The 24,519-nt window shown below is 37.6% G+C and overlaps 1 protein-coding gene across 1 annotated transcript in view; it reads right to left on the bottom strand.

Moving 5' to 3' along the window:
- The window catches only part of NT5C3A (5'-nucleotidase, cytosolic IIIA), a 36,874-nt gene that overhangs the window by 7,576 nt on the left and 4,779 nt on the right, over window positions 1-24,519 (bottom strand). Inside the window, 2 exon segments of the mRNA XM_073332957.2 lie at window positions 89-187; window positions 9,574-9,680. Of these exon segments, the coding sequence (XP_073189058.2) occupies window positions 89-187; window positions 9,574-9,680 (206 nt within the window).

Below are 24,519 nucleotides of genomic sequence, written 5' to 3'. Positions count from 1 at the left end.
TGTCATACACACATTTCACTTTCTGGCCTAGAACAAACAGCATGATTGTTTGTTCATATCTTGCACACATCTTTATCCCATTTTTCACCTGAAGTTTGGCAGCTCCACCTTTGATGAGTCCACAGATAATTTCTTCTACTCTTCCTGGGTCCTTGATATGGACAGTCTTCTTCTGAAATTCTGGCATCTATAAGAAATAGAACAGAGAAAGAAATAAATACAGATTTTTAATTGTTAAACATTAAAGGGCAGGTACTGCATATAGAGAGTTCTGTGTAACATTGAGTAGGATAATGGAGAAGTAAAAAAAAAAAAGCCCTAGGACTGCTAGTGGTTCCCAAAGTGTATACAATCTCTGTTCATCCTTGTCAATGCTGCTTCCCAAATGATTTGTCCTCAATTAGCCACTCCCCCCTTTCCACCATCCCCCATGTATCAACTGAAAAGTAAAGGGTTCTAAGGAAGAAGAGAAACAAGATATGCTACTGCAGCACCACCTGCAGTAAGGCACCAAGAAGTAGAAAGAGCTGTGGGTTTAAGAGTGTGTCATGTGCTGTTGTATGCCCTTAAGACTGACGGTTTTATCATGGCTTTTAGTTGTTCCTAAGATGTTCAGTTCACTTATGAAGACTGACCTCAGAATCCACCTCATAATTGTGAGGACTGTGTACAAAACATTACTTGTTCTCCAAAGGTGTGCTTACAGTAACCCATACAGGGCATTCTATGATACAACAGGTCACATTTCAGTACTGCTGGAATGAATGTAAATTCAAGGAAACAAAACTTAAGATGGTACTGTTAGGAGATGGCACAGAAGTTTTGCACATTAACTTTTGAAAAATTGGAAGGACTGAGCAGTCTTACTGGCAGAGTTTTCAACTTATTCAGTTTTGGGGGAGAGGAAGAGACAGCTCAAAAGAACTTGACTTTGGGCAGAGGTAAAGTACAGTAAAAGTTAGTTCATTTACAAGTTTTCATGAGTTAGTACAGTGTTCCAACTGCATGGGTTGCATGCACTATTGGGGAACATTTATATTCAAATCCAAATCTAGTTTCAACTGATAACCCCTTGAGCATATTTGCAGGTTGTCTCCCCTGCCAGTGATAATTTACGTTAGCGGCAAAAGTACCGATCAAGGTATGGTGGTCATTCCAACCTGGTGAGCAGAAGTGCTCCATATATGTGTTGTTATGACTCTAAAGTTAGTAGCAGAAGCTGAAGCACTGCTTACGCTGGTGCTTTTACCCTGTGAATTCTCTGTTCACTGCCCAGCATCATTCCTACCATGCCCAAATCCTCTTTTTCTTGCAAAGTCCCTATGCACCACCTATCACATGCACAGCGATATCACCTGCACCACCTATCACCTGCATCTGAGGCTTTCTGTAACCACCATGGGGACTAAGGGATGTAACTGGCCATGAGTTAATGTTTTCATTCACTGTTCAAACTCAGCCTGCATCAGTTCATGCTTAGCTCATTATCTTTGCCACATAAAAGCTAGAAAAATATTTGAAAAAAGAGCTTAGATTCTCAAGTAACTGATGGGGCTTCCAGAGAAATTCCTATTTGATGACTGATGAGCATCAATCTAATCAAGCAACACTGATCTTCTTTCCTGTTCTTGACAATAATTTCTCTCATACTCTACCCTCATCAATGAGCCCTCACAGTGTGTTAAATATATAAGTCGCTGTGGAAATAAAACCCAAATAAAACTAAGAAAACCAACCTTCTTAACAGAACTCTTGTCATTTTCACCATGATGAAATGTTATTTTGTTCGGCGGGGGCGGGAGAGGGGGAATAAATCCTGCAAACGCTGACAATGTAACTGACAATTAAGATGACTCTTAGATTTGTATTTAGACAGAGTGAAAGCATTATCCTCTACTGCCAACCTTCAAAAATCACAAGAAACTGGCATATATTGCCCCCAATCTGCACTGTTTCCAATTTGCTTTGTGATTAGACTAAAGACTTTAAATCAAATGGGTTCTGATAGCTGTTAGGAGGGTAACTTTTCTTATTTTAGGATTGAAGAGCTCTCATTCTTTCCTTCTCCTATCATTTTTCTGCCTCTCTTGGGCCCCTCTCCCAATCTCCATTTGTAATTTATTTTCATTCTTCTGCCTCATGTCCCACAATTCTCTCCTACCCATATTTTTCTTCCTTTTCCTTTCACTTGCTCTCTCAATCTTCTTTCAGTACCCACATTCCCTGGGCGCTCTCAGTTTTCAAATCATATAGCTGAGAGGGCAGACTAGTTTCAGTTCCACTGGAAACAATGAAGAGATGGTAATCACTGTTACTAGGCAGACCACCTGTAAAGACTATAAGGAAGTTGTATTCACCGTAACTGAGGTGAGTCTGCTTTCAGTTCCATTAAAAGTTACAGGAAATGGCAGCCATTTTGAATAGAGCAATGCTACCAGTAATCAAAAGATTTGGAGAAACTTTGGGGAAAAAAATGCACACCTAAAATTGAGACTTGCAATAACATCACAGTATGGCAATTGTTGCCTGAGATTAACAGCAATTTACAAAGCAAACTACAAAATTTTTTTCTGTGGTTGAAGGCGCTCCTCAGAAGTTAATAAAAATTTCAAATATTTATAACAGATACATACTGAAGCCTGTTACACCAGCTCTCTGCTATGTGTGTAGGATTCTATACTGAGAGCACATTATAGGCAAAATATTTCAATACCAGTTGAGAACTGGTAGAACTCTGCACTGCCACTCAGATGACAAAAATCCATTTCCAGTTGCTCATGCAACAGGCTGGTTCCGGGTGGGAACACTGCCAAGACAGAACGCTCAGATTCTTTTGTAGGCAGTTAGAACTGTCTTGTTTTGCTCACAAGTGATCACTATGGGTCATGAAGTTAGTTTTGGTGAGGAACGTCACTGTTAACACACACATATATACACCCACCCCCTTCTCATTTCAGATTTATTTTCTATGTGGTTTCAGTGTCATATGCTGCTACCTTCGTGAGCACTACATAACCAAGAAAACTGTCTGGACTGGACTGCAATCCGGATACATTTGTTTTGTATCATCACCAACAACACTTAAAGTTCTGTTGAGTAGTAGGTAAGGTGCCATTTTTATATAGACACATTTCAGAAGAGAACCACTCTTTATACAGTGGTGCAGTCTAACTCAGCATCTGGACCTCTCTTGTCCCTTTTAAATGGATGGATATTCAGTGTTAGATAATCTGAAAGTTAAATTAGGAAAAAATAAAGAATGGGGAATCATTAAAGTTCTGACAAGGACACAGTAAACTCTTCATAAAAAATGCTTGTCAAATCTGTTGGTTAATCAAGAATCCTCTTGTGAGTCCTTTGAGAGTCACACCAGAGTTGCATATGTAATTCAGCTATAAAAAAGTATTCACAAGAACTATTGTCAGTACATCAGGTGAACTAGAGTCTTATGGTATGAAACAAAACATTGCAATTTTCAACTTTTTCTGAGGCATTTTACAGAACATATTAAAATTCATTTTGCAGTTTGTGGATTGCTGATAGACAAACTGGAATAAATGGGTATTTTTATGCCTGAACAAGAGAATTCCTACAGTATTTGAAAGAAAAGAGTTCCTCAGCCTTGATCTGTGGGTCTTTCACTCCAGGAATCTGAAAGATTACTCACCTCTGAATCCTTCCATTTCAATTATATAAAATGGATGTGCATGTTTAGAAGGGAGGGAATGCAAAAATGATATAATTGTCCTATGCAAGTAATATTTCAGACATTATTAGGCTGGCTTACTTACCAAGAAGAGAGGGAATGAGATTGGAGAGAGGTACATTTAAACTTCTTTTTAATTCCTAGAGATTTCTCTGGGCATAGTTCGAATATCTTGACACTGATAATGCTTTGCTTTGGACTAAACCAATTTCTTTTTAGGTTTCTGAAATACTTTTAAAATGCTAGGTTTATTTTTCTGCCCAAAAAAGGCTGTTCTTAAAGAAGAAAATGTGATTGTTTCAGTGCATGACATTTTCAGCAAGCATTTCTGGACATAAAGAAAGCATCATGCCTCATCTATGTTGCAAAGTGGCTTACCTCACTCTCACTGGTACTAATTGATGCTGAGAACTTGTGCTTCTCCTTTAGTTCCAATATAGCTTCTACATGAGAATCAAGGAAGAAAGGCAGATTCAATACTCAATATTTCAGAACAAAAGTGCCACTTCCAAAGAGAGGACAACTCATATTAGTTAATAAAATCCAAATCCTGTAATGTAGATATTTTCACAGGCAGAAGCAGGCCTGCATCCTGGGTACAATCTGTGTCCTTCAATAGATTGGAAGTCTCTATCAGGCAGCGTTATGTTAGATCTTTAAATAGTTGAAACCAACGTCTCTACTTATGAAAAAGCAGTGAACTAATCACTTAAACTATAAGTGATAATTTAATCACAAATAAGAATACAAGCTATTACATTTTGACTAAAATATGTTGACCATGGAATTACTTTAGTTTTAGTACATTTTAAGTGCACTACTTTTTATAAGTGATCACTAGCTTCCTATTGGGTACTACAGAGAAAAGTATGTAGGACTTATACTTCAGTACCTTCCCCCCCATGCTCCCGACTATGGAGCTTATTGTTTTTTGCTGCATTTGTGTTCATATTCTTCATAGCTGAAGTAGATAAGAGGATCCAAGTTGGGAGGAATTCAGAAGACATACAGAAATGAACTAACATAGGAATGCAAGGTAAAGCCCATAAAAAAAGTCACGTGAACACAGAAATTCTGAATTAACTGTAACCACTCAGGAAAGCTCTAGGAGTTAGCTCAATATACACAAGCGCATCAAAAATTCTGATGTATTGGTTGGTTGAAAAAATAAGATGTACCAAGAAACAGAGAACACTTGTGAGCAATTGTATAATTGATGATATATCACCATCTTGAATCCTGTGTTCAGTTTTTGTCACCTTGTCTAAACAGAAAGCCTAGAAAACAATGAAGATCATAAGAAACCAGGGACTTCAAAAGGATTAGAAATATATGAGAAGTTTAAAGTAAGTTTTATGGAAGTAGTCAGTTAGGCACTTCTATTTAACACTTATAATAAAGATGTGAATGAAGATCCACAGCCCTGGAACATTCTATAGCGGATATGAAGAAGTTACTGGAGTAGCCCATCAGGATACAGTTATCTTTTGGGCGAGGGTGTAAAAGAAGGTGATGGTGTTGAAAGGCAATTCTGACATTGCTGAGGTAGGTTGTGTGTGAGCTTACATGTTGATGAATGAGCTCTAATTGACAGTCAAGATTCAGAAAACCGTCAGTCCTACAGAGCCATAGTAGAAGACAACTTGTATAAAGAAGATATGGAGACAAGTTCTGAGAATAAGGGTAACAACTTGCAGGACCATTCTGTACTTTAGATCTGCATCTCACACATGGGTATGTAGTGAGAAGAATTACTTAATGAGAAAGACAGAGTTTTAAGTTTATTTAGTGTTTAATTTATGGAGCATGATGCTCCTGTTCTTTTGTTTGTTTTTACATAGTGTCCAAGGTATTTATATATATTATTCATGTTTTTTTCCATCATTGCTATTGCATATAAATAATTTACATTACCCTGGTAGAATATGGTAGAGAGGGGTAGAGAGAAACTAAAATTAGATCTGATCACAAAATTCATACTAAATTTAAAGGTTCCATTGAAGCCAATGACACCAAGTGTAAGCTTCAAAATAGAATAAAAGAGCTTACAGGAATCCAATCTGCCTGAAAAGCAACAAATAGAAACAGTGCTTCTAGTGACAGTTGCTTTGTTACATTACAAAATCTACTTAAAAAACTGGTGGCAGATTTAGGTCTCCCAAAACTTTGTTTATTGAAGAGAGAGAGAGAGAGAGAGAGAGAGAGAGAGTGATGAAGTTCTTAAAACTACAGGGGAAATCTAGAGAGCTGATCCAGGAGATGAGTGATAAAATTCATTTTAAGTAGTGCCAGTCTGACAATATTAGTGATGTGTTCATCCATCTAGGTTGTTTGACTGTTATAGTAGGGAGAATGTTAAAATGGACTAGTTTTGATTTATTGGGAATTTATATCCCCAGATATTGATCTTGTTTGGGCCTATATAAAAGGGGAAAAAACATTCATTAGTGTACAATCCTCTGCACAAGTGCCTCTGGCTTATTTAGGATTTGCTTGCAACTGGAGTGATCCAATTTTATCAAAACTGATTCAAAATTCAAACCTACAGTACTAATTTGGGAATGGAACACACAGGATAAGTAAATACCTCAATAAATCATCCTCCAGGCATGACTATCAGTTTCCTCCACCAATTCCTTTTTCTGCTTTAATAATACAACGCTCTATTATACTTATCTGAGCAACAGAGTCAGACACATCCATATTTTGTGTCCTGAGAGAACAAAGAGTGGAGCAGTAATCCACTAACAAACAAATATCTGTGAGACTGTGCAATTTCCTGATTTTGACATCATCCTTCTAGGCCACATTTAGTTAAGGCCTCAAACACAATACACTAAAATATTATACTTGGTCAAAGACCTTTTCTGCACCCACTGAGAATCATGAAAAGGATTTTGGTTTTGCTGAAGTGGTGTATAAAATCAAGACATTTCTCCTGGCAGTAAATGTTGATATGGACTTTACAACTTGTGGGAATAATGTATCTGGGTCAGAGACTAGTATTTTAGCATCTATTTTAAATGAGACTTGCAATTACAATTCATACTTTTGAGACAAATATGCAGTACCTCTATGGCTTGAAACCAGAGCACTGAGAGTGGCCTGGGGAGAGAAGGTGAGAAATTGCTTCCCCACCAACCCACTACTCTAGGCATGTCTTTCAGAATCTCCCAAGTGTTCAGAGAGTACCCACAGGAGAGTTATCCTTCCCTTCCCTCTAAATGAAGCTACATCTTTTTGGGGAAAGAAGAAGAGTAGGGTTTGCTGCATTGGTCAATATATTGGGGGAGGGCTACTGACAGTCACTGAAGCCAAGAGCAGGTATCTGAGGGGAATATATTGATTTTAAGGGGGAAGAGTAGGGGAAAATTCCACAGCAGGTCTCCCTCTACCATTTGCTGGAGTTTTGGGGTGAGCATAGATCAAGATCTTGAGGGAGGTTCTTGTTACTGCATAGGTCACTCAGTGAGAACATTGGTGGTCCCCTTTACATTTTGAAGGCTATTGTCACAAGGAAGGCTACACCAAGCTGTTTAAAAAACTAAATGAAAGATTCAGATAAAGTGAATCTTTTAACAACTGCAATGTTAATGACAGATATATAATCCCCAGGGGGAATTCAGTGTCCCCAAAATTAAGGAATTCCACTTTGGATAATTAATTATATTAAAGCATTATTAATATATGTGGGGTTCTGTGCACACGTTCTCATTGAGGCCTAGCTAAACAAATTATTTGAACTTTACAGACCATATTTTTTATGTGTTACGAGATTTCGGGTAGGGGACACAGTGTGGAGAATGTGAAAAACCTCAATTTCTTTTAAGTCCTACAACTCAAAAACAGCTTCTCAGATTTATTTCAGGCTTTCCAAACAAATCCCATTTGGCCATTGACTAATCAGGGGATATTTCAGGCTGAAGGAGGTTTTTCTAAAAATTTTATTACCAGTAAGTGATAGGAGCTCAAAATCTGACTTGAAACAGAAAATTATTTTCAGTATTAATTGTATTGAGACATAGAAGTAATTCCACAATTAGATCTAGGTGAACATCCTGAACAAGATTAATCATAATTCAGATTTTCATTATCAACTAGTCTAAGATTATAAACACCACTGTTCTGGAAATACCCTGAACGAGCTCATGGAAAAATGGGCAGTGTATTTTTAAACTGATAGCCTTGTAACTCTACACTACTTAGTATATATAAAGTTCTTGCTTGTTTTGCCAAGACTAATTGTTATGCATGCTTCTCAAAAAGAAGAGCTGCTAGAACCCTCCCTCCTCTCCTGGATGGTATAATGATAAAAATAGAAGACAACCTGAGAATTGTACACAGGTTGTTTTATGGAGTAAGGTCTATTTCCATGTGTGTTAGTACTCTTTGTCAAGAGCCTTAGAAATTAGCTGTTTTCTTACTAAATTTGTTGAGAGATGCAAGCTGGTATGCATTCGCTTTGAAAACCTATAATAAAACTAAGGCAACCTTATGGCCATCAAAAATGTTAAGATCCTGGACAAGAATTAAATCAGGTAAGAATTAGTTGTGCTTTAATGTGTATGAATGTTACTAATCTCATGAATTTTAACTGCTATTACATTTGTTTTCAGAATTGTGTGATACAATTTAAGTCTCAACAAAACTAGGCAATCTTCCAGATTCTAAATCAATTAACAACAACTTTTAATTCAGAGGAAACAAGAAAATCTACTTTGATTCTTTATGCCATTTCTGAACAAGGAAGCTGCAACAGAGTTGTGAGGACTAAAAGTTAACTGCAAATTTTATTTTTATGCTGTGGTGGTGACGTCCAGTAACATTTTAAAAGCCAAGAGGAGCTCTCACAGAGCTCAACTTGCAAAAGCAAACTAGCATTTTAAAAATTACTATGTGATTAGATTTATTGAGGGAATTAAAAATATCCTGGTCCAAGGCTTGGGACTCGCTATCGTATACTCAGTTATGTACCAGTACCAAAATGATAGCGCAAGATACCAGTGACAGTTTCAAAATCTGATATTTTGGAAACCATGGTTAATGCCACCTAAAAGTTGGAAATCTCATTTTCCTGATGACCTACAGTAATTGTTTCATGAAATCTGACGTACAAACCCCACATCACTTTGATTACTTTCATTTAGTTTCTCCTAATCCCTTTTCACATTTGATATGATTGCAGGGACATTATTTTGAAATATGCTAAAGCTATAAACCAGTGCTGTATCTGTAAACTTAGACTGCAGCTTTCAGAAGGCATAAAGCCTCAGTTTCTAACTTCTAAAGTTTGAAAGTTAGAAGCTGTAAAAAGCCAAATTGGAATTGCAGTGTGTGTAGTAAAAACAAGAGTGCAGTAAAAAAAATATGATTTTGAAGTAAGATACCTCAAATACTATGGCAAGAAATGCTTTGGTGACCTAGTAAGCTTTACTAAGTCATAGTCTTAGACTGCTGATCAAAGAGGGAAAAAAACCTGATCTTTGCAGTTATGACACTCAGATATCAAAGCGCTGATTATGCTAATTTGTAGCATATTTTGCAACAGTACTAGAATCCTAAAAAGTGTAGCATAACGGGACAGGGAGAAGTTTTTATTTAAGACCCAAGCATACTAAATATGGGAATATGTATTTTAATAAAAAATAGAAGAAATAAAAGAAAACAAATTTGAATGTTCAGGAAATTAGTCAAAAGCGTTTTCCCCCATTTCAGAATTATAAGATTGATTGATATGTTACAAATTTCTGTGCTTACTGCAGCACTGGACTCTGACTTGGACATTTTTGGAAGAAGTGCATGTTTTAAGAGGTTATTCTTGGACAATTGACTGACAGCACTTTTTTTCATGCATTTAAAAAGAGTACCTGTGCGTTGAGCTTAGGGCACTCTTGCTTCTTCTGTCCTTGATTTTGTCCTACTGCAACAGCATAGGTGGTAAGCAGCGTCCAGAGATGCAGGGCTTGCATACAGGCTGCCAACAAAAACCAAGTAAACCTCTTAAAGAAATGGTCTGCTACATTATCTGATTTTTTGAAAAAATAAAAATAAAAAATGATTTTTTGCTGTATACACCTAAAGACATGGACACTTACAGTGTATATTTAGACCAATTTGAAATTACCCATATTTTAAATGATACCAATGCACATTTTAAATATTCCTCTTCATATAAGAAATTAATCTATTAAATAACTAGATCAACCATTTTTTATTCCCTTAATGCTGTTTTGAAGTCTACATTATCAGACATTGATTTTTTAGAAAATGTATTAAGCTGTCAGAATAAGCAAGCATAAGTAACACACAACTGATAATACTGGCTTATAAAATGCAGACAGAAGACAGTGCCATTTCTGTTTACATGAATTGCACACACTTACCGGAGGGGTTTGCCGGAGCAGCTGAAGGAGTGAAAGAAAATTCTTCTTGCTTGGGAAACACTAATATAGCAGCACAAGGTGCAGTTGAGGGCGTTTCCAAATACAGCCTGACTAATCCCTGTGCAAAAACCCAGGGTCCTGTGACGCACATCAGCAATGCACAGCACTTTGTTATGCTCAGCGATACAGCTTACAGACGATCAGCTGGTGCACCAACAACAGAACCTTTGACCTTCACTGAATGAACAGCTTTGATGGATGCAGCAGGCAAATTTGGATTTCTGTAACAGAGTAAGGCACTTCTTGTTTTGCAAAGCAAAAGCCTATTTCTTTGGTATATTTCTAACCTTTTCCTATCAAATCTTTTAAAAGTGCCTTAGGACAGCAATGAATTCCCTACATCTCATTAATAAAAGGTATATGCAAGTTATTTAGTAGAAGAAACAAATTACAGGAAATTAAGTATTTACAGAGCCATAACTTATCTATGCAATAATGAAGCAGGAAATCCAGGAGGATTGTTTGTTAGTATTTGGGAGGTGGACAGCCTCTATTAACATGCTTTAGCAATTTTGTCATTAGGACCATTGCCAAACTGGATGAAGAAAAAAGTAATTGGGTGGGGTTGGAGAGGGAAATGGTATTGAAAAGAAATTATTTTCTTATTGTAAAGCAGTGGTTTTCAACCTTTTTTCATTTGCAGACCCCTAAAAAATTTCAGATGGAGTTGTGGACCCCTTTGGAAATCTTAGAGAGAGTATGTGGACCACAGGTGGAAAACAACTATTGTAAAGGATAAATATTTTTTCCCCCAGAAAAATAGTCTCATTTCCAGACTCTTCAGAAAAATAAATGTCATGTGAATTCTATGATCGTGAAAGGTTCCAATGTGACAGGACAAGTGCAAGCTTCTCTATTGCCCCACCAAAATCTGCATATCCTTAGGTTTTTGGTGGCTCTTTCACACCCTCAGAACTTGTCCCGTAGACATCAGGGCAGTTGATGGTACAGCCATAGGCTCTACAAACACAATGTTAGAAGGTGCTGCAACTGTCACAACGGGAGAGAGAACAGCAGCAGCCAGGCAGGTTGCAAAAATAAAATTCTAGAGTTTCATCTAATGCCAAGTTTCGTTTAGAGTGAGTCATTATTTTCTTCATTTTAAAAAATATCGATACACATTTTTCAAATAGTAGAGTGGATCAGTGTATGTTGTATGGTAGCATTCCAATCTCAGGTTGATATGCACGCATTAGTCAGCCTATTTACCATTGTGGGACGCATCCAATACTACCCTGAGGATGTTACATGGGCTGCAGTTGTGTGCTGATTGGGCCGCAGGTTGAGAACCACTGGTCTAACTAACCCAAAGGGACTACCTGCAGGATAGGCAATGGTTCATTCTTTGTACCCACCATGCCCTGCCTCTGAGACTACTAACAAGGGCCCTAAGTGGTTATGTGGTCATTCTATCCGTTAGGAACTGAATAAAACCAAAACTTATTTCTCATAGGTTAGTGCACTCTTACACAAGCAGGAAATTTGTTCCAGACCACATTCAAAATATAATGCATCCCTTCCAAAGGCTACACATTATGATTTAGAAGGTTAATTTGCATAGATGTTTACAAACATTTATAGCTTCTGTAGGGTCCAATATCGATTTGAGAGTGTTAACATGCTTTTGGTTTATAAATGGTCTATAAGAATGTGTTTCAACTGAAACATGGTATACATAGTAATTTGACCAAGTCTGAATTATTTAATATAAAGACAGACAACTTTGCAGCCCATAATGGAGACAAGGATTTATATTTTAAATATACTTATGAAAACTGTGAAAAGTTGTCTAGTATATGAATATGTATTAAGGTAAGGGCTTCACTCTATATACTTTTAGTTCATCAGAAATGAATCAAGATTAACTAAGTCTGTGTCACCTTGAAGGCATGTTAAAGCTCAATGGTATGGATTGAAACAGGTCTCACAGGATGTCATTATCAGTGTGCTGGAGTCAGATATTGCAAACAATGGAAAAAATGATGGGATATCAGTACCACTAATGCTGCTTGGGTATTGTTTAGAGGGGAAAGATAAACCTCATGATACCAAGAATTTAAGGAGGAAAGAACGCTAGCTTGCTCCCTTAAAAAAGTACTACTGTACTTTATAAGTGAGCTGAAAGTCAGGCTGAATTAAGATTGAGCGGAAATGTTAAAATTAGCTCTTAATTTGTACATTGTATAAAAAATGTAATACTAAAATGTAAAACCAGCATAATCTTCATACATTTTAAATAAAAAAGCTACCATGTTATATTAGCAACACATTTCAAATTAGTAAGAGTGCCCAATCTCAAATTTTTGAAAGGATAACTCAGTTGTGTTTTCACATTATGAAAGTGGGATAGCTAGAAACGAAAGACCTACACTACAATTTAAAATGACCTTGTTTAAAAAAAATAGTTGCCAGATACACCTGCTACTTTGACACAGGGTAAATGAAATAAAGCATCGCACACAGCAGAGGGTAACAGTAGAGCAACATGGTTATTTATTACAGACCAGATCCTGGTCACGCTGACTTCAGTAGGACCAGGATTTAGCCTAAACTTCCTTCAAACTTCTGTACAGAGACAAAATTAAAATCACTATCTGTTTATAATGAGATATGAACAAAGCCCAGCATGACCTCTGTACAATCTTTACTCTCTCAGTACTGAAGGTCATTTTAAAATAATTTAAGTAGCACAGAGGGAGGGATAATTATTTCTGCAGATAGAGGAGGTTAAAATAGAACCCTTCTGGCTGAGTACTGTAGTAGTAGAGATTTTTCTGGAAACACACTTTCAGTACAAAATATTCTGGGAAATTAATTAACAGAAAAATAAGTAGTCAGAAATGTTTGGTTTTTGCAATTAATATTTTAAAATTATGAATATATTTTAATTTGAATTTTTACACTGTTGCTCTATGTCAGTGTTTCTCAGCTAGTAGGTCAAGATCCAGTGGGGAAAAAGGGGATGGGGTTGGGGCAAAGTTGGCGTCATGATGGCACTGTGGGGTTGCTAGGCACAAAAAAAAAAAAATTAACAGTCTGAAGCAAAGATAATCTGATTTTCCACATCTCTTTACTCTTCAAGGTCAGGTATTCTGTCAACCTCTTGAAACACATACCCACAAATTATGTAGATGGATCAATTTATCATTTTTTGCTGTTTTGATTTTTACATTTATAGTAAATTAAAGTGAGTTGTGAATATTTGGCTCTCAATAAGGAATTATCAACCTAAAAAGGTTGAGAATCATTGCTCTATGTAAGATTTACTTTTCTTTTGGTTAGAATCAACTTAGTACCTTATGTTCAGTTCATGTGGTATTTTGAGATTACTGAATTTTGTTTTTAAATACTCCATTTCCACTCAGGAGTTGTACATTGCTTTACTATTTTTTCTGGTGGATATACTATAGTTGGACAACTGAGTATATCCATATAGATATTAGCTATTTTCACATTTCTTAAATAAGACAATATCATTTCTTGCTTTCTGTTGCAGAGAATTTTGTAATATGTTAAGAAATTAGATGTATGATCAGAAAACATATTTCTGTAAACACAGACTAAGATTTGTGGGACATAGTTTTCAAGAACTTCATAAGAAACAGCTATTAGCAAGTGGATGAATTTCAGATGCTAAGAAACTGCTTGAATTATCATTTCCAGAGAAAGAAGAGTGCCAACTCAGCCTTACTATTCTAATACCAAATTCAAGCAAGAGAGAGATTTATAAAACAAGTCTATAAGAAGCCAATCTAAAACCATATCTTCCCTTCAACCTTAATGGATAAAACAGATGGAATGGATACGCAGTAGTAAACTTGTATCTTGATACCAGCAGGATATTTGATATGGTTTCAGTTGACAGTCTCCTAGGGAAATGAGATGCAGGTTAAGTAACTGGAGGTAATATAGAGCTGCCAACAGGGTTCTGCAGGAGTTCTGGATCCAAAACCATTACTTTTTTCTACAAGAAAATTGGAGTGTGGAACAGAGATTATGCTAGTCACATTTATGGATGATTAGATGCTGGGAGACACTAACGATACGATAAAATTTAGCATAACCTTTAGAGAAATAGGATGAAATCAAAAAGTTACAATTCAGAGAAATATGAAGTGGCTCAAAAGTAATAATCAGACTCAAATACAGATGGAAGATAACCGCGTAAGTTGAAGGACCTCACAACTTAAACAAGCAAGATAATTCTGCTCTACCCAACACATTGTATGCCTCATTTAGAGTAAAGGATTCAGTCAGTGGCTCCAAAAGAACAGACAAATGAGAGAGGCAGATTTCAAAAGAAATAAACACCAATAAAAAGATCTCAAAAAATAAAATCTAAAAGGTGAAGCAAACTAGGCACATTAAACTGGGAAAGTCTGGATAGGACAGTCCAAAAATAAGAAAGGATGTATACAGAAGAGAGAGGTATTTTCATTAGTCAGTAAAATCAAAGTATGATGAACGGATTAAAAGGTGCAGCAACAAAATTTTAGGTTAGATACTCAGAAGATGTTTATATGCCACCAAACCATTCAAGAAAGTAAAACAAGCTACCAGGGAAGGTGAGGAATCTCCTTCACATGAGGTATTAAAAATTGTATGCAATATCATTTTACCAGGGATAATAAAATTCCATCTCCACATATGATGCAGGAAAATAATTAGGTGACCCATTAGTCGTCCTTTCCAACTTAAATGACTGTATGATCATAAATGAATTAGAGAAGACATAACCATAAAAGCTATTCCCATTGTGGCTGATTTTAGACATTAAAATTTTGGCTCAGTATGTTGTATATAATATGCCATTTTCCCAACACAAATTTTGAACCATTTGGAATTTCCAGAACTATAAGTCAAAGCACCACTGTAAAACAGCGGATGAAAGCAGTTGTGTAATCTTACAGTTGGTCAAAAGTTACATATAAATATTCAAGATGAATTATTATATTATTTTAATGCCTTTTACATTATCTGTACTAAAGAAGAGAAGAGTCAGTTATGCATAGAATCATAGAATATCAGGGTTGGAAGGGACCTCAGGAGGTCATCTAGTCCAACCCCCTGCTCAAAGCAGGACCAATCCCCAACTAAATCATCCCAGCCAGGGCTTTGTCAAGCCTGACCTTAAAAACCTCAAAGGAAGGAGATTCCTCCACCTCCCTAGGTAACCCATCCCAGTGCTTCACCACCTTCCTAGTAAAAAGTTTTGCCTAATATCCAACCTAAACCTCCCCCACTGCAACTTGAGACCATTACTCCTCGTTCTGTCATCTGCTACCACTGAGAACAGTCTAGATTTATCCTCTTTGGAACACTGTTTCAGGTAGCTGAAAGCAGCTATCAAATCCCCCCTCATTCTTCTCTTCTGCAGACTAAACAATCCCAGTTCCCTCAGCCTCTCCTCATAAGTCATGTGTTCCAGTCCCCTAATCATTTTTGTTGCTCTCTGCTGGACGCTTTCCAATTTTTCCACATACTTCTTGTAGTGTGGGGCCCAAAACTGGACACAGTACTCCAGATGAGGTCTAATCAATGTCGAATAGAGGGGAACGATCACGTCCCTCGATCTGCTGGCAATGCCCCTACTTATACAGCCCAAAATGTTGTTAGCCTTCTTGGCAACAAGGGCACACTGTTGACTCATATCCAGCTTCTCGTCCACTGTAACCCCTAGGTCCTCTTCTACAGAACTGCTGCCTAGCCAGTCAGTCCCTAGTCTGTAGCATTGCATGGGATTCTTCTGTCCTAAGTGCAGGACTCTGCACTTGTCCTTGTTGAACCTCATCAGATTTCTTTTGGCCCAATCCTCTAATTTGTCTAGGTCCCTCTGTATCCTATCCCTACCCTCCAGCGTATCTACCACTCCTCCCAGTTTAGTGTCATCTGCAAACTTGCTGAGGGTGCAGTCCACGCCATCCTCCAGATCATTTATGAAGATATTGAACAAAACCGGCCCCAGGACTGACCCTTGGGGCACTCCGCTTGATACTGACTGCCAACTAGACATGGAGCCATTGATCACTACCGCTGAGCCCAATGATTTAGCCAGCTTTCTATCCACCTTATAGTCCATTCATCCAGCCCATACTACTTTAACTTGCTGGCAAGAATACTGTGGGAGACCATATCAAAAGCTTTGCTAAAGTCAAGGAATAACACGTCCACTGCTTTCCCCTCATCCACAGAGCCAGTTATCTTGTCATAGAAGGCAATTAGATTAGTCAGGCATGACTTGCTCTTGGTGAATCCATGCTGACTCTTCCTGATCACTTTCCTCTCTTGTAAGTGCTTCAGAATTGATTCCTTGAGGACCTGCTCCATGATTTTTCCAGGGGTACACAGTGGGAGCCACTTAACTGCTGTGACTAATTGTGTGGCTCCAAATCAAAACAGACTCTCCAATATACAGAGAATAGTTTTAAAAAAATTCTTAAATGACTGTGGGAAATGTAACAAACAAATAACGAGTTTTCTAGTTAATTGCTGCTCCGTGGAAAACAGTTTCTTAATAAATTACTTAAAGTTATAAAGTGATGTTACACACAATGGTGCTGGAACTAGGGGTGTTACTATATGCCCTGGCTTGAAGTAGTAATAACAAACCGCAAATACATGGTTTCCATTAGCAACACCCCTCTATAAAAATTGGTCCGTCACCCTAGGTTACACACGGATATGGGCCCTGGTTCAGCAAGGTAATGACGCATGTGCATACTTTCAGAAGGTAAGTAGCCCACTGATTTCAATCAGCCTAAACATGTGCTTGAAGTACCTTGCTAAATTGAGGCTATAAGGAACCTCAATTAAGGTCACAGTGGTGACAGGAGTTACTCTGTGCTTGAAGGATGACTGAAGATAGTTCTTGTTTTGGCAAAACAAAACTCCCCAAAACCAACAACCCTACATTGAGACAAAAACAAAAAAAGTTATTAATCAGTGACTGTAGTTAAAACAGATGTGGCCCAATTGTCCGTTCAAAACCTTCTAGAAAGCAACAAGTGTTGTGATTCCATACAGAGCTCATGTTATCATTTGAAGGCATAAAAAAGAACCACAGCATTAATGTCCCTCATTTCCTTCCACTTACCTAGAGCTTGTAATAGAATCTCTGTAAAAGCAAGGATGGAGCTATACTGGCAATCAAATTGAAGAACTACAGTTTCTGGGAAGAGTGACCTTTCGTTCTCCTTTGGGTATTGACAGTAGAGAGCCCCATTCTTGGTAGACTTATTAGCAGTAGCCACCAAAGGAAATAAGGATGAGAACTAGTTTAACTGCAGGATTTCTCTTCTGAACTGGGTATTACACTTAATTACCAAGTCAAAAGAATAACACACTGTTTGAACTGAGCTTCAGGTAAGTTTGTATGCAAAATTTTAATCCTCTACTGCTCTCCCTGAGCAAGTAATAACTAAGGCCCTAACCCTCTAATGAGCTCCAGATGGGTGAGCCCCTGAACAAGGCTTCACTAATTTCTTCAAGAGATGGAGTTTGGAATCTTACTGGGTGTGAGAGTTCCATGGGTAAGGCTCAAGAAGACTAAGGGTGAAAGCAGTGTGGATATGGCACAAGACTGAAAGTTTGCATATCTGGTTCTATTCTCAGGTCTGACTAGGTGACCCCGGCATGTCACTTCATGTCACTCTGTACCTCACTTTCCCTCTCATCTGAAAAATGGGGATGATAATATTTTGAGATCTACTTATGAAAACCAGTATGTACCCTTAGTGATCAGTAGACATCTGGGAGTGACCTTTACTCAGGGACTGTAAGTACTCGGAATACTGGTCAATAAGTGACATTTTACCAAGCCACAACGTGTATCGCTTGATGTTTAGGAAAAAAAATTATTGGATGGCAACAAAAATAAACTGAGCAAAAGAAGAGAACCGTGGCCAGGAAGAAACTCCAAATGGAACAGAGCTAGAGTTAACTACCGAGACCAAGGGCTGAAGGGTTCTGACCTTCACCCAACTGAGGCAAGAATAAAATGAGCCATACTTTTGGCCCTTGGGTCTCAACCTTAGGCTTCATGTATACAGTGCTATCAATCAAAGTAGCTTCCTGTGCAGCACCAAAGGCACAAGCTCCAAGAGTATGAATATATACAAAAAGTAGGTGATTTAACTTTCCCTTTAGAGACAACCATAAATGAAGAACCTGCTTTTATGCAGAGACTTTCCACTCCATTTTTCTCTTTCCCCCACCCCCAACTGTGAAATTCAAAGAAGAAACTTCTGCTGGGCTTTAATATTTATATTTTGGAAGGTGACGCAACTCTCCTTCCTCCTGTATGGAGACAGGAATGCTATGATTTTTCTGGGCATGGCTTCACTTTTTAATTATTCCCTCTAGTTTTGTTCCCTCTTTCCTGCCTCTTCCAGTCTTTTCTCTAACAGATTACTCCCTAACATTCAAGTTCTCTGCATTTCTATCCTTGCCTGATCAATACTGAGCAGCTCCCTTTAACGCTGGTATGGTAATGGAGCAGCAGTGTTAGAGAGACCTGATCAGTTCTGACCTTTAGTTAGAGAACACCAGGTCTTTCAAGGAGAGAGGGAATTTTACAGCCAAAGAACTTCCTCCATCCCCCAACCAAAAACATGCAAACACAAAAAAACCCTGTACTGGAGGTAAATTTACATTTAAGGTTGCTACTGTGAATAAATGCTTACATACAATATTATAATATTAAAAACCTAAGCATGGAAGTTACAGTTGGAAAAGGTAATAAGTTATGTAAATATTCTACTGCCCTTATAAGTCATACATTTAATTACTAAGAAATGTGAAAATTCATCTTGCACACTAGAAAAATGTAATTCTGACCCACACCACTTATGACTGTTTTCAGCACATAGATTTCTAATTACATATGGTACTTGTCACAGTCCAAATTAAACATCTATTTGTTTGTATGTTGAAAGAGTTTGTAAATGCATTTTACCTAGAAAACACACCTCCAACACAAGACTTTATCTAGAGTGAAATTTAGATTACCTAAAGTCTGCACAGAAGTGGTTGTTGCTGATTCTCTTTTTCTCTTATCTACCAATAGAAAAAAAATCTGCTTAAAATCACTAAGTCTAAGAATGCTGTATCTAGATCAAATAAACTCTGACCCTTGAAAAGTAGAGCTGCGAGACCCAATTTGGAACTAAAATCCCCAGTCCAAAGTTTAATCCACAATGCAGTCCTAGACATCAAGCTACATGCTAAATACTTGTGTAGGAATGTAATGGTGTTAACATATTACAGATAAAGTTACCTACTAAGGCTATCAAATTAGTTCCTTTCTTATCTTTTAGGATCCCTTATAGTATGTCTTCTTAAAAAGTTCCTTCAGATAATCCAGTAACACTAAGGGTGAATTTCACACTTCCCATGAAGAAAAGGAGTACTTGTGGCACCTTAGAGACTAACAAATTTATTTGAGCATAAGCTTTTGTGAGCTACTCTTTTTGCGAATACAGACTAACACGGCTGCTACTCTGAAACACTTCCCATGCTGACTCCAAGGAACCAGGCTCTGTGTGGTTAGGATGGTGATGAAATGTATCCCCTCCACCGCTTCATAGGTATCCCTGGTTACTTGATCCATGAAAGTGTGAATGACTCTGTAGTACAATAGGGCACCCACCTGGGGAGCAGGAGATGCTGAGTCAAGTCCCCCTGCTCCAATCACTCTGTTCTGCCTCTGAACACTCCCTCTGCAACCAGCTATTCAGAACTGAAATAGAGCTTGCCTTTTGTATCACGCAGGGAGTGCACAGGGGCCTCTTGAATTGCTATTCTGCCTGGTCTCCTCCTTCCTCTCCAGTTTCATGACAATTTTTCCATGCTCAACTTCAACAGAAAGACCCCAGTCCATTTGAACAAAAGGCCTGAGATTATCCTATATCTGCATTTAAAATGGTATTACGGGTGCAGAAAATATCAAAACAGTGGACCATAGTAATGCAGTTTATTATTACAATAATTAATATTTAGGTTGCTAAATGGTAACTAATATGTTTGTAACAGGAAGGGAGAATATTAAAAGAAGCAGGGTTAAGGACAGAGACATTTTTATGGCATTCACTGTATATGAATATCTCGGCTACTTCAGCTATCTTAAATGCCAGAAAGTCTAGAAATAATTAAGTGCTACAGGGATTTTTTGCTTTTAAGAAATAAATGTTGTAAACTAATAAAATATTTACAGTTTTAACTATCCAACTGTTTTTTAGCTTGGAATACATAAAAGCAGAAGACACATATTTCTTTCTGTTACCTTTCCTGCTTAAAACCATGATATCCAAAGAAGACTACAACACAGATATCACTAATTTAAGGTTCTCTGGGTGCGGGTCAGCAAGAATTGTCTATTTGTATGCATAATCATTAGGTGTTAAGGATAGTGTCAGAATTGTAGCTTACTATGAGCATACTCTTAATTTTTAGTATTTTTAAGCAAGCGTAAAGATATGTCTTGCTTTGAACTGCACTCTAGAGCCTTAACGATAAGTTAGAGCTTGACTGGGAATTGGAATTCAGTCTGATCTGCTTCCAACATTTGAGAAAATAGCAAAGAAAATATTCTGTTACCAGTACAGAACTAAACAAAATCAAGAAAAGCCATTGCACTCTTGATGAGGTACAATTTAACAGGTGTCACATGACCGGTCCTTCCCAGGCACACACCTTGTTCAACTCAAGTGTCTCCGGGTTGCTAAAACAGCATTTCTACCCCTCAGAACACTCACCTGTAAATATTGGGCAATCCTGGCTGCTTCTCTTAACCCTATTTCAAGGGCCCTGCAGATCTCTTCAAAACCCACTGATTGACTATACCACCGACTTCTGGGTTGGAAAAACCATTCAACTTTTATTTAACCAGATTAAACATAATTTCACCATAACAACAGCTTTCAGTAACCCTTCTACTTCTTACTCAGGGACTGGGAGGGAAAGCCTAGTCTTATCGGAGCCCCACAGTGCTTCCCTTCATGGTCAATCTAGCTCGCTGACCTGCTCCCTGTCTCCAGGAGCCAGCCAGCGATCCTACAAATTCAAATCCCCCAAAGTTCCAAACGGGCAGCCTGGGTGCAGTGTCCATCCAGGAGTCCAAGCCTCTATTAGCCCTGTAGCATAAATTCTTTTTGGTTCTCAACCCATTCCATTATACAATAACATCATATCAAATAATTTCAATTTAATATAGTCCCTTTTCCAGGGATAAGTTGTATGTGAATGATCAAAAAGTCAGTATTCAAAGAAGGAAAGGAAAGGAGACAAGGGGGATGAAAAACAGGCCTTGTTCAAGACCCAAACATATGTTACGCTGACAAACACTAGAACTATCAAAGAAGTCTTACACCAAACCATGGAAAGGCTCTACAAAGAACCATTTCAAAATTCACATAGTAACAGTATTTGTGAAGCTCAACAGATCTTACCAAGTATTACTTCACAGTGCTACTGTTTAAGCATAACAGACAAGATGTAGGTCATGGACAACCAAGTGCATTATTATTACTATGTAGTCTCAGAAGCTCTGTGTCTCTTGGTGCCAAAAATGAACAGGATCTTCACTGAAACCAGAGGAAACCCGAACTCTTACCACATTATTCCACTCTGATTAGCTGTAATTTACATTGCTGGAAATATAATTGTAAATAGTCATCATTCTAAATTCTTTTGTAATATCATCTTTGTCAGTGGCTTTTTTTTGCCACTTGATATCCAATTCGCGTGACATTTCCAACTATCTAAGAAAGTAACTCCATAAAATAAAATAAAAAAATTTAAAAAAGCATGAGACCATTTTTTCCTCTTCCTGCAGTCTCTGGGTTCATTCACCATATACCTTCCAGCTTCTGCAATAAGCAAGGTAGGGATCCTACAGAAAACAGCTTCCTTCACTATATAACTCTGATTCACCACATTTCCAGAGTATAGTCTATCCTTTACAAAATCCGTATTTGTCTTTGAAAACTGAATAATACTCTCTCTTTCCAACATAAAAACAACAGCTCCACCCATCACCTTCAATAGGAACTAAAGTGAATACATTAAAGCAGGAATTACTGCTGTAAGTTTGGCTTATCTACCTGAACACCTCAAAACTAAGTATTTCAAGTTTTAATGTTATCTTGTTAAAGAAGGTGGAAAAACCCAGGCAAGAAGGTCTTAGTGGAATGGAAAGAGAGAGATAAGAGATCAGGATGAAAATTCAAAAGAATAGGTTCAAGTTTTTAAGTGAGAGTAATTAAACACAAACAATTTACTTAGAGGTGTGGTGGTTTTCTATCACTGGAAGTCTTTAAATCCAGACTACATATATCTCTCTAAAAGATGTGTTATAGCTCCAACAGAAGTTATGAGATTGATGCAACATTTACTTGGTGAGGTTCTCTAGCCTGTGTTATATAGGAGATCAGATTAGTTTATAATAGTCCCTTTCATCTTTAAAATCAACCAGTGAATGAATTCTCTGCAGCTTAATTCTATCCAGTGAAATTATATAACTTAATACAATAGAATGATTCAATTTTATTTATTCTTGATAAAACAGAATAAAATTCTTTTTTTCCCCTATGTATTTGCAAACCTTATGCATCTGTGAGTGTTAACTGACAAATCATCATGGAAAACCTACAGTTTATAAAAAACAAAATTTAACATTTCAAATTCTATGTTTTAGGACTTAGTTTGCATCTAAAAACCTCTACTCAAGGATGTATGCCATCAAATATATAAAAATATCTTTTGCATAGTTGGCAGAGATGTGGGGAAGGAACGTACATTTCTTTAATGACAAGTTTTATTTTTTTTTGGTTTAGAAGTTGTATACCTCCATAAAATATATATAGTGAAAGTGGTCATATTAGATTAATACAGTGTATTATAAGGTTTTAAAATTCAAGTTGGTACCATCTGCTGTTTTATTGTGTGCACTGCACCTAAGTCAGCTAGTGAAAGGAAAACCCTACATTTTAAAAAATTAATATCTTCCTCTGATTAAAAACCACAGAATCCAGTAAAGAACTGATAATACCCTCTTCCCCGTCATTTCAGCTTAGCTGAGATTTCTCCAAAACTGCCTAGTTATTTTTCTTAGAGTGGAGTATCAGGACAGGAAGCAGTAAAGAGTCAGACATCTGAAAGACATACTACTCCTATCTGAAGCATTTGAAATGCTGGTCAAGTCAAGTAGCATAGGCACCAAATCAATGCAGGGAGGAAGCTGATGTATTCTTCCTCATGCAATGAATAAAAGTTATAAATGTCAACAGGCTGGCACCTCAATTTCTAGAAATAGTGGTCTTCTCAGACTAAAAGTCTAGCAGATACTTTAAAGTACCTTAAACACTGCATGTGCATTTAAAGCCACTGACTGTTTAATCCACAAGGAGTAGACCTTCCCCCACAGCAATGTCACCTACAATCACCAGTTCACTTCCACTGACAGTAGCTCTAGTACAGACGAACTACCATGATCTGAACTTGCTTAAAAGTTAGGTGACATACTGATTTTAACACTGGCAGCTGGTCTACGCTAGTACTCTCATTGTTACAACTAGTGGTAAAAATCAAAAGGGGGGTGGGAGGAAGCCTACTGTAGAGAATGACAGGTTTCAGAGGAACAGCCGTGTTAGTCTGTATTTGCAAAAAGAAAAGGAGTACTTGTGGCACCTTAGAGACTAACCAATTTATTTGAGCATGAGCTTTCGTGAGCTACAGCTCACTTCATCAGATGTTTACCGTGGAAACTGCAGCAGACTTTATATACACACAGAAATCATGAAACAATACCTCCTCCCACCCCACTGTCCTGCTGGTAATAGCTTATCTAAAGTGATCAACAGGTGGGCCATTTCCAGCACAAATCCAGGTTTTCTCACCCTCCACCCCCCCACACAAATTCACTCTCCTGCTGGTCCTAGCCCATCCAAAGTGACAACTCTTTACATAATCAAGTCGGGCTATTTCCTGCATAGATCAAGGTTTTCTCACATCCCCCCCACCCCCATACACACACAAACTCACTCTCCTGCTGGTAATAGCTCATCTAAACTGACCATTCTCCAGGTTTAAATCCAAGTTAAACCAGAACATCTGGGGGGGGGGGGTAGGAAAAAACAAGAGGAAACAGGCTACCTTGCATAATGACTTAGCCACTCCCAGTCTCTATTTAAGCCTAAATTAATAGTATCCAATTTGCAAATGAATTCCAATTCAGCAGTTTCTCGCTGGAGTCTGGAACTGCTGAATTGGAATTCATTTGCAAATTGGATACTATTAATTTAGGCTTAAATAGAGACTGGGAGTGGCTAAGTCATTATGCAAGGTAGCCTGTTTCCTCTTGTTTTTTCCTACCCC

The sequence above is a fragment of the Lepidochelys kempii genome, chromosome 2 (genome assembly GCF_965140285.1).
Source record: "Lepidochelys kempii isolate rLepKem1 chromosome 2, rLepKem1.hap1, whole genome shotgun sequence".
Lineage (NCBI taxonomy): Eukaryota > Metazoa > Chordata > Testudines > Cheloniidae > Lepidochelys > Lepidochelys kempii.
Note: the sequence above shows the minus strand (reverse complement) of the source record. Positions and strands in the feature narration are given on the sequence as shown.